The following is a 10,994-nucleotide window of genomic DNA, read 5'->3' on the forward strand; positions in this document are numbered from 1 at the left end:
TTGTCCTTGTTTGTTTCATGAAAATAAATCACAAGGTGTTTATGACGATTGCCCAGACAAAAGCAGATTTAAGACTTCACTTTGGTGTGCATTTGCCATTTTTAATATTTTATAGAGTAAATAATAAGTAGGCTGAGGCCCGTTTTCAAAATTCATATGTTGTTACTATAGTTTAAGACAGTCCAAAATAGATATGAGTGTAGGAGCCATAAATTGATTTAGAAGGGAATGGATAAGTAAGACTGATAAGTCTGAGTTTGTATTTTTGTATTGTTAGATGTTTGGTTAGTGTTTTGGGATATTGTTATTTATCATTATTCTGTGATTGCGGGAGAGTAGGGACAGTGGGATTGGACAGTGACACTCATGATCTATATGAGCATCTCTTCTTCACCTGGATTTTTTGGTTGGAGAGAGAGGGTGAGTGGGTCGCTGTGTTTTTTGTCGACTGCACTTTCCTTTGTCTGCTGTGATCATCTTAATAAAAGTTTGTGCACGCTATAATAAGTTGATTCCTTTTCATTAATATATTTATTTAACCTAATTTTGGATCTCAGTGAATCTTCTGTTGGCCTGTCAAACCAGTTAACCAGGCCCAGCCTCAGCCTCTCAGCAGTTTTTAGTTTGTTTCCTGCAGTCGCTACAATGAGTAAACATGAACAACTCTCTCCCTCATCCAAAAACTAGGGAGCAATATCTCAAATTTGGAGCTGCTTCACAGACAATGAATGGTGAAAGATGTTCTAGATGACACTAAGAGCATCTAGGGGAATGTTCTGAGTACATGGGTACATTTTCTGTTTCAGAGCTGAGAACATTATCATAGAATAAATATGATTTTGGTATCAAAAAAGAAATCTGTGTGTCCATAAAATCAATCTCCCATTCATTGCCTATGGGGCAAACTTTATACTTGATGACATCACAACTTTTAGACTCACTTTCTGTTGTTGTTTTTTTGGCTTTGAGAGAGAGTAGCTCATGTTCACAAATATTAACTGAACTTTCCTAGGGCGTGGAAATAACATATTGGAATTCTAAATGTAGGTGGTGTTTCCCTTTAATAACAAAATATTCTATTGATAATTTTACTCATTACTTGCAGCCTTAAAAATTAATGTGAATCTTAAAAAAAAAGTGAAAATTGTCAAGTGAGGTGTTTGGCTTTAAAGTTAATGTCTCACATCCAATTCAAAATAATTAAAAAATCAAGTGTCACTATCAAAGTGTGAAGAACATTCAGAAATCCAAACACCCACTTTTTTTCTATGAGAGTTTAGATGTTTTTTCAAGCCTCCTCAGATCTTTGTCCTACTTGTGCTTCTTACGTTGTTGTCTTAACCTACTTTCTCAGGTGACTCAACTGATTAAAGAAATGTGTTAAAGAACTGCCAACAGAGGGAGCTGGTGCAAAAATTTCCTGCTGTGAAAAGCCCTGAATAACAAGTAACACTCCAAGCAACAGTGCTGTATTATGCAGCCCTCCCTCTATAATGTTAAATACACAGACACATCACATCATAGTGCATCGGTCTGATGTTTTATTTCAGTCACAGCAGTGAAAATCTGCATTCATACAAATACAAATACTAAATTCAAATGCCAAACAACAGCATTTTGAACATGTTGCTTATATGAAGAAAATATGAGTAACCAGCACACAGACACTTAAAATAAATGGAGCAGCAGTAACTTAAGATTACCAGTGATGTGGATCCAGCAATAATCACAAAACAAGATCATATGGAGTGATGGAGTGGTAACAATCTGGTAACACACTGGGAAGTAATGGTGCATTACGTGTAACAAAATAAAATGTTCTGTGTACGATGATTTCTATTTCCAGGCAGGTATTTTCTAAAATGACTTCAATCAGTAGTTCTACTTTTTAGGATGCAGAAAAATGGCCCCTGAATACAAACATACAGCAGGTAACCATGTGCATGCACTCGTGTTTCTGAATCAACGAACATCAAACTTTGGACCGTTTCTATTCTACTCCATCCCTGTCTCTACCCTGAAGCTTCAAGTGCATAACTCAAATGTCTGAATCTAATCACCAGGCTTCTTCAGCACTTCAACACACTCGCCGCCCTGCTCTGCAAAGACAGACGTTTCCTTTTTTTTCTGATTTCTGTCCTGTGTTGTGGCAGTGCTGTTTTGTCCTGAGAGGACTATCTACTGTCTCTCGTGCTTCCTGAGAGCACTCTGTGTATTTCCTGTCACTCCTTAACCTGTGGAAGAAAAGGGCAAGTCCTCTTTCATGTCTGCCAGCGACCGCCCGTCAGTTGAGTACAAAGAGAAAAAAAAAAATCATCCGGGTTTAACATAAACAAATACATTCAGGAGTTTCATGCTAAGGCAGAGTTGGAGGACTTCCCTTGTCTTTAGTGGGCCTGTTTTACCTCATGTTCCCTCATCCTGTCACAGGGGAGGATATTTTTGGAGACATCTGTGTCACCAGTGTGTCTCCAAGACAAAGCAGTCTTTATACATCCACATTTCTTATCTGCGTCTCCTTCGGCACAGCCAACAGGTCAATACAAATGAAACCTCCTGAGGAGAGCACCTTCTCCACATGGAAACATACTAAAAACAAAACATTATTAACCCCCATTCCAAACACAATCTCTTCATAAAGAACTGGTTTCATTACACACCATAACTTACACTTGCTAATCCTGTAGACTCGAAATCCATACTGTGATTTAAGGGGGCAGCTTATGATCTTATTTTCTTGGTTATCAAATGTAACAAAAATCAATGTCATAGACCTCATGACATATTTTCATTAACAACAGATTCACCTCAATGGTTTTTAGTTGTTAACATTATGTCCACAGCTTATCTTGTTTGTGCCTCCAATGTATAAAAACCAAAGGACAGGGGACACAAAGGACACAGCATTCAGTTCAAGTCTTTGGAGCGAACACTGCTCCCCTACTCCTTTTAAAACAGAGGTTACTCAGGGAGGCAGAAAGGAGAAACAAAGATGTGTGAAGTGTTTTGGTCCACAAAATTATGTATCACAGTCCTGCGTTTGAGGACTTCATGCCAATTCATGCTCCGGGGGTCCCAGCTTGCTGGCCCATGAGAGGGTCCCCGCCCTCTATGCCCTCCTGGACGGGGGTGGTCTCGTGCTCTGCTGTGATCACGATGGTGTTCTCGTCTACCAGCTCACAGGTGGGGTTGGAGAAAGCTGAGAGAGGCAGAGTGATCCTCTGCATCTCGCGCTCATACACTCGCTGCTCGTGCTGCTTCTTTAGGTCCCGGCCCCTGAACACAAACAACAGAGATCCATCAGTACGAGTGACTCCTCACATGCAAGTAGTCATGTGATCTGATGATAAAATATTGATTGTAGTCGCTTTAATTATCCCTTTCAGCTTAATATCAAAGCTGTCATGCAACTTATAAATCAATGTCAAGTCTTATCATGATAAGTAGCTATCATAGTGATGCCTTAAAGGGTAACTACAGTATTTTTCAACCTGGACCCTATTTTCATGTTTCTGTGTCTAAGTGCCCAATGGCAACAACAGTTTTTGAAATTGTTGAGTATTGAGCAAGAGATCTGAAGCCAGCAGTGGCAAAACAATGAAATCACTGTGGGCATGTGTGCACCGTCAATTTACGTCAACTGAAAGTGCTTGTTTTTGCTACTGACATGTTAAAATTATTATCTTAATTGTCTTGAAAATTTAAGGAGAGGATTACTGCAGACAAAGACCTTTTTTGTTAAAGAGTAGGATCCTTTTAGTTCAACCAGAAACAGCCCCGAAATCGCTTTCGCCAAAGCCACCAGACTCCATTTAAACAAACAGTAATTTTATTATTGTAAAACACACTTCATTCAAAGTTGACTGAAACAAAACTAAACTCACAAGAGAAGCCTTTGCTCGTCTTTTCACTGCTCTAACAATCACTGACTCTAGTTTGGTTGAAATAAACCTTCAATTCATCCAGTTAGATGTGAAAATGTGTTGGCTTGACACATGTTAAAATTACTGTTTATTTAAATTGACTCTGGTGGATTTTGCGACAGTGATTTCAGGGCTGTTTCTGGTTAAACAGAAAAAGATCTTACTCTCTAACAGAAAGGTCTGTCTCTGTAGGGATCCTTTCCATAATGATGTCAGACACTTAGCCTGTCAGTGGCAAAAACAAACACTTTTAGTGGATGTAAACTGATGGTACACAATTGCCCATTAATGTTACATTGCAGTCTGTTTTACAGCTGCCAGTTGCAGTGCTCTTACTTATGCTGGACCAATTTCAAAAACTGCTGTTCCCATATTAGTCATTAAGATACAAAATCATGGGACAATGAGGTCCAGGTTAAAAAAATATCAAAGCTACCCTTTAAATACGCCTGTCTATGTACAGCACCACTTTTAGGGGGCCTCCCAAGCTAAATATTCATGATAAGGAGCTTGAGATAACATACTGTACATAGATAACAGAGCCTGTTATAACAAGTGCCAGGTCTGCAGCAAAGGCAAGGGACAGATGGTGAAAGGGAACAGAGAGCTGACAAGCTGGCGAGTAGTTTATCTCCTTCAAGGCAACACAGTGATGGGGAGCAGCATGAGGCTGCTTTCTATTGATCTGGAGCCAAAACACGGCAACACACTCTTTGATTCCGAACACCTCCTACTTGCATGCTTTAAAGCAGCATATAATGAAACTCTATATATCACCGCTGATTCTCAACACTGAGGTGTGGCTCATCTTTTTGTTTTTTTTGCCCAGAATTAGTTGAGAAGATTAAGAGTACTTTAATGTCTGAGCAGGAGCCTGTAGATAGTTGGCTTGGCTCTGCACAACATAGGGAAACAGCTAGCCTGGCTCTGTCCAAAGGTAACAAAATTAGCACCTCAAAATAACATGTTGTATTTATGTTGTTTAATCTGTCAATGTGCTATTTTACTGGGGATAATGTGGAGGTATCAGAAACTTCCTGGAGCTGGCTGCCTGGCAAACTAGGCTAGCTGCTAGGATGGTGTTTTTGGCAGATAGTGGAAGGAAGCTTCTCTATGCTAATGCAAGCTATTGCCCTCTAGACTGACAAGTGTGCTCTTTGCAAGTGTTGTGTCAAAGATAAATTTTTCCTGTATTAGACAGAGATTGGCTAGCTTGCACGGTGTACATTTGAGTTTCAGATTTTAAACAACTGCACAGACATCGCCCCATTCAGCAGAGGAATGTGAAAACACCTCTCTAGTGACAGACTTTGCAAAGATCCAAACCCGTATAGTCAACTTAAAAAAAATGTAGGGCACAGAAACAGAAAAAAAAATGAGTGGAGAGAGTCTTTAAATAACAAGTACAGGTTGTTCACAAGAATATGATAAAAGACTGAACACTGCACAACAGTCTGATGTGATTTATTTTTAACAGTGGGGGCGTCCCAATGGCACAGATTCCAACTCTTGCTCATCACTGCAGAGCCTCGGGTGTTTAATCGTGCTCATGTTTAGGACGCCTGCAGGGGATCGGTGTCCCTGTCAGTACACTACCTACTCCTACTGGTTGGTCAAGAGCCTTTTCCCAACATTTGCATGCATTACACTCTCTCTGGCCAGGAGAAGTCTACAGTGAAGAGAGTCAACTTCATGTATATTGCAGGAGGCGTATGGTACTGTACAGCCACTCCTGGCCTATGGAGGGGCAGCTGAATTGGGCATGCTTGCCACACAACTTTCCCATTACTGAAGGTGATGTCACAGTACTCTGAGGGCAGATATAAACCCTCTGACATAACGTGCTGCTCCTCCTTATTAATAATCACCTCCTAAATATAGACAACAAAGACCAGGGCACTGCTAATCAGATTTGACAGCCAAACCCAGATCTGTACGGGCATTTTGTGCTGTGCCAAGGGGAAACACAACATTGGGGTCATCCTTTTGAACATTACATAACTGCAGCGAATGTGCAGGCTTTTCCATCCAATTCAAGCCTCTCTTCTCTTTTAAGAATATAAAATAAGAATGCTGAAAATAGACCGTAGCCATTTCATATCCTGCCATGTTCCTCCCCATGTTCTGTCACGGTTGCTGTGGCATAAAGACATTTAAATCACTGCGTTACATCAAAGAGGAAGAACAGAGTGCACCGGAATGTGAACAACAGCTGACGCCCTCGACTCAAGAGACCACTAAACATGTATGCAATCAGGTGTTTTAACAAATCACCCTGACATTGCTCCTGCACATCTTCGCAAGCTGTGAACAACAATACATGTGACAGTGGAAACAGGAAACCACAAGAAGGGCTTGAAGCATCACACTGTGACTTAATGTTGCAGTTACAGCAGACAATACAATGTAATAATGACATCCTGGAAGCCATTTAAATGCCTCTTTAAAGATGCTGTACATTGGGTCCTCTTAATTCAAATACCTCTAACTACTGATGATCTTGCTGTGATTTAGATACTGACCTCTTATAGAAGTATCCAAATGTGATGCCTACTCCGAGGACAATTATAATCGCCATCATGAAGATGCCGATGACGTAGCCTAAAAAACAAAAGGTGACATAAAAGGTTAAAAACTCAACATACAAAGTGAAGATATTTAGTTCATGTAGCAAAATACAAAACTAAGATGAATTCAAACTGGAAATATAGTGCACCATCAGCATTAACAACATACCGAGCATGCCAAGGTCCTTTTTCTTTTTGGGTGCTGTGCGCACTCTCTGGCTGATTCCCATCACTGGTTGCACTGCAGCAACTTCTCCCTGAGAGGCTCTCGACTTGGCCGGCTGAAAGCTCTCTGTGGAGGGAATGGTTCCTGTGGGTTTGAGGGATCCGGTCGCTGCTGGTACAGTGGGAGCTTGTTCTAAAGACAGAAATAAACAATGCCAGTGTTAAACAAAAGTTAAATTAGTTTTAATTGGGGATGCTACTGTGTTGAGTTGTGCTTGTGTTGATGCACTTCCAATGGAAGCCAAATCACTTCAAGTAGTAACTGTAATTTTATAACTGTGAGGGCCCTGACAGTTTGTAACTGCTTGTTGTTATTGCTCACTAGTGCACAGTAACAAAAACAATTATGGACAACCCGATGTTCTTTTAACATTGGGTTGCATTGTTAGTGTGATAACTGGCGAAGTAGTATCTTGAATCCATCCTTTATTTCCTCTCACACAGGCACAGTATGTAAAGGCAAATTGTCTGTTGGCTGTAGTCTTTGCGGTGTGTTCAAGTGCAACTTTTTAGCCAAGACAAAGGCAATGTGAGACAATGCAACAGTTGACCTTCATTGCCACTAGTTCTTTGATGTTGGTTTGGTGTGTCTGGGCCTTAACCACCAATAGAATATTTTACCACACAGAGTTGGGGCAAAATTAATAATATACTGTAGTATAAATGTGTATATCATTGATTTTGCAATGTGTTTTATACCGTGGTGCCGTTAGTTGTACCAACTTTTTAACTTTGTCCCCACTGGTGTTTCAAGTGGTATTATTGTTGTTGCCAATGTCGCAAAGTCAACTGGATTGCTTTCCGCTTTCCTAAGAGCCTAGCTACATGGCTCTTTTTCTTTTGCTGGGTAGAGTTTCTACAGTTACTTTGGTTGCTCCACTGCCATTTCCAGTACTGGGTACTGTAGGTGCAAAGAACCTACACTGATGCTCTTTGGTGACAGGGGATAGCTACCGATAGCTACCAGAAAACGTGTGCTGTCTTCTTCGTGTTTTGGTTCCACAATCATTGACATTCTTTCTTTGTGCCATAAAATGAGCCTTCATTTTCCAAGGAGATTGTACCCAGTGGCAGAAAAAATTGCAGTGAAGTGAGGCTTATAGGGAACCAATCTAAATGCAGATGGTGTCCGTATTCTACAGCCATTACTTTGTGCAATCAATATTTACTTAATAATGATAAGTTAAAGCAAAAAAAATGTCTATTTCTACATTAATATCTCAGGGTGTATTAAATCACTGTGGGTTATATTAGAGATCAATGAGCAGGACTGCTTTCATGAGGATTTTTATATGAGTTTTGCATCGATGTGATGAAGCGTCTATATTTGTCAGCTACTGAAATTGCTCAATTAGCCAAAAAGGTTGTGTATGTCAGGTTATTTTGCACATAAACAGTTTATCAGTTGTTATTCCAGAAAATGTCCTTTATCACAATATAAAATATAATAATTATAATTGCATAACGTGTGGAGACACTTGTTGAAGTAATGCACTACTGGTGCATCATCTGGACAGTGTGGTTTCCAATTACTCTTACAGTTCAACAAAGTTACCACTGATGCAAAAACCCTTCTAACCAGTAGGACAGCCCTGACACTGTTCTCTCTGTTGAAGCTAGAACATAAATCAGGAAGACTGGTTTCGCGCATGCTTTTATGTACCAGACATAAACAAGCTCTATCTCAGCAGACAGGAAGGTTCAGCTCGCACATGTCAGCATCTGCTCTTTAACTGGTTTTCCATTTCCTTCACACAGGTTGTTGTTTTCGAACTCCGGAGTTAAAAGGCATGACGTCATCAACTGGAGCAGCCAATTGGAGACTTGTCTCCAAGTGAAAACTGTTCCTCTCCGCCTATGAGCTGAGGTCTTGGGGGTGTGGTCAACAGATTTCTTTAAACTGAACTTTCTGACATGTGACTGCAGGGCTTTGTTAGTGTGTCCCTTGGTTTGGCTTCAAGACAAGAAAGAAACAAAGGGCAAAGTAGATGAGACTTCTCACAGTGGCTTAACCCTGACCAACTGACCCACTGCAGACTAATACTTGCACATAGTTTATCTGTGGTAAACACACCAAGAGGAATCTTTTTAAAAACTTTTTTTGTTGACCCATAAAAGTTTATAATTTGCCTGCATCATCTCTCATCAAGCTGTCTTTTTTGTTGTGATGACTAATTAGAACATTTGCATAACTCAAAAAATTTCACCTCATTATTTCTCCCTTGCATAGCCCATATTTTAAAATAATGAGACCCTTTCAAGGAAGAGAAAGTAATTGCTGGCAGCATCAACAGAGCTAAAAAAAAAAAACTCACAGAGGGAAAGAAACGCTGTCATTTTAGTATTGTTTTGTCCTTAATTTGGAGGTTGCATATTTGCCAGGTCGCACTTCTGCAGATGGGGCTCTGTCTAGTTTTCTACAAATGTTTAATTTCTTGCTGCAAATACCAGTTGGTTTGTTCAATGTTTACCTACCTTTGCATGTGTCAACTGCACACGATTGTCTCTGGACTGTCCCATCTGGGCCTGCAATGTAGCACCAAGGCCTCTCAGAGGAGTCTGGGTTTCGGCAGTAATTGTGATCTCCCACACCTACAGGAGGTACGATAGAAACAGCACACGACTGTTACTGATGCTTCTTGGAAATGTAGGCCTGTCTCTGGTCTGTCTGCCTGTCGTGCTGTGTGGGTAAACCACTGGATTCATTAATCATTTACACGGCTTCATCACACCACAATGAACAGGCCTCCATGAGCACAGAGAAAGGAATCGGTAGCTGGTGTATAAGAGAAGCAATTTAGCACCATAAGCAGATAAATCAGTGGCTGTAAATATCAATCCTGTGTTTAGTTTGTAACGTGTGCAACTATGTGTCAACATCTCAGCAAAGATGTAAGAGCTGTTTGTTATCCTGTGGGGGAACTGTTGTACCTATCAACATCAGTGACATTTTAAATACTCAGTTTCCTGCTGACTCCAACAGTCACTTCATTTTGTAGGTCAAAACAAGACACATCTATTCATGTTTTTTTTTTTTTTTACCTGTCTGTGAATCAGGATGGAGTTCAACATCATAGTCTCTAGTGGTGTTGGTCCAGTTTAAACAGGTCAGACCCGAGGAAGAGCTCTGTGTTTCCCCTCTGTACTCCACACCATTGGATCTCACGCAGTCTGAGAATAGCAACAGAACAGCATGTGAGCAAAACACATTTAAGTGATTGTGCAATCAAAAAAGAAAGGAAAAAAATATTATGATGCTTGGGATTTTAAGTAAAGGCTTCACACTTTTTATAACAAATGACAAACATCATAATAATGTATTATTTTTTACCTTTTTCATTCCCATTTGATGCACTGCTCTCCACCACGGCCACGCTCAGGAAAACAACGTGCAGGGAGATGAACATTTTGCAGAGCTGACGGGCTGAATTCACCGACATGGTGCGCTCCTGTGCTTTTTCCCTTTCAAAAAATAAAAATGAAAATACAAAATGTTTAAAATGGGCGAAGAGCCTGTACTAGATATTCATCAAGCACACTGCTCTTCTCTCTGGAGTCCCAGCCCTTGTTTTTGTCAGAGGAGCTCAGCTTCTTGGTAAACAGCCTTCAGTGGGAGGAGGAGGAGGAGGAGGAGGACCTGCCCTTTGCAGCACAAACCTCAAGGTCCTAAAGCCTCACCAGGTTAGTAACATACGCACACACACACTCAGGAAATAGCATCAGCTGCAAAACTGTCTGGCAACTTATCATGGCATGCAGCCTTGTAAGAATAAACACGTCGTCAAAACAGTCAGCAGGGGAAGGCAACTAAGTTCATTCACATTTTTGTTCCAGTTTGCAAAAAAAAAAAAAAAAAAAAAAAAGCAGATTTCTTATGGTCACTTCTGTAATTCATCCTCAAACGTTTTCCTTCTCCCCATCCAACAACATTTCCATGCTCATTAGAGTTTCTGAGCTTGTCTATAAATAACTGCTCTGCTTTCCATTTTCATTTGAAAATACACTGAGTCATTACTTTCCATTTATAATCCACATCCAACTGCAGAGTCTTATCTGGCTCTGAGTGCTTGGTGCATCCGTCCAAACCCAGTCTTCCTGTTTCCCAGGCTTCCTCTCCACCAAATGAGGCCTGTTTTTCCTTTGGCCTTGGTCAGAAGAAGGGGGCTCCACAGAGGCAGATAGAGGACAGCTGCCAGTAGTGTTTGCATGTATATGCCTGTGCACAGGGAGCTGTATACGCACAGCAGAGAGGCCCTGTGTCATTGTTGGCTGACTGGTA

General features: G+C 40.6%; 1 protein-coding gene across 1 annotated transcript; it reads right to left on the reverse strand.

Moving 5' to 3' along the window:
* Nucleotides 1–1,524: 1,524 nt before the first annotated feature.
* On the reverse strand, nt 1,525–10,319 carry pik3ip1 (phosphoinositide-3-kinase interacting protein 1). Its single transcript, XM_049578131.1, has 6 exons — nt 10,047–10,319; nt 9,758–9,886; nt 9,191–9,307; nt 6,660–6,848; nt 6,446–6,524; nt 1,525–3,276 (listed from the first exon to the last, which is right to left on the reverse strand). The coding sequence occupies exons 1-6, from the start codon at nt 10,153–10,155 to the stop codon at nt 3,060–3,062; spliced, it is 840 nt and encodes a 279-aa protein (XP_049434088.1). The 5' UTR covers nt 10,156–10,319; the 3' UTR covers nt 1,525–3,059.
* Between the last annotated feature and the right edge of the window lie 675 nt (nt 10,320–10,994).

This window comes from Epinephelus fuscoguttatus, linkage group LG6 (genome assembly GCF_011397635.1).
Source record: "Epinephelus fuscoguttatus linkage group LG6, E.fuscoguttatus.final_Chr_v1".
NCBI classification, from domain to species: Eukaryota; Metazoa; Chordata; class Actinopteri; order Perciformes; family Serranidae; genus Epinephelus; species Epinephelus fuscoguttatus.

Excerpts from the sequence above, each read along its gene's own strand:
- pik3ip1 (XM_049578131.1), bottom strand. The coding sequence starts at position 10,155 with ATGTCGGTGAATTCAGCCCGTCAGCTCTGCAAAATGTTCATCTCCCTG. Across the intron at positions 9,308-9,757 it reads CCATCCTGATTCACAGACAG|GTGTGGGAGATCACAATTAC; the intron begins GTAAAAAAAAAA and ends TACCTCCTGTAG. Across the intron at positions 6,525-6,659 it reads AAAGGACCTTGGCATGCTCG|GCTACGTCATCGGCATCTTC; the intron begins GTATGTTGTTAA and ends TTTGTTTTTTAG.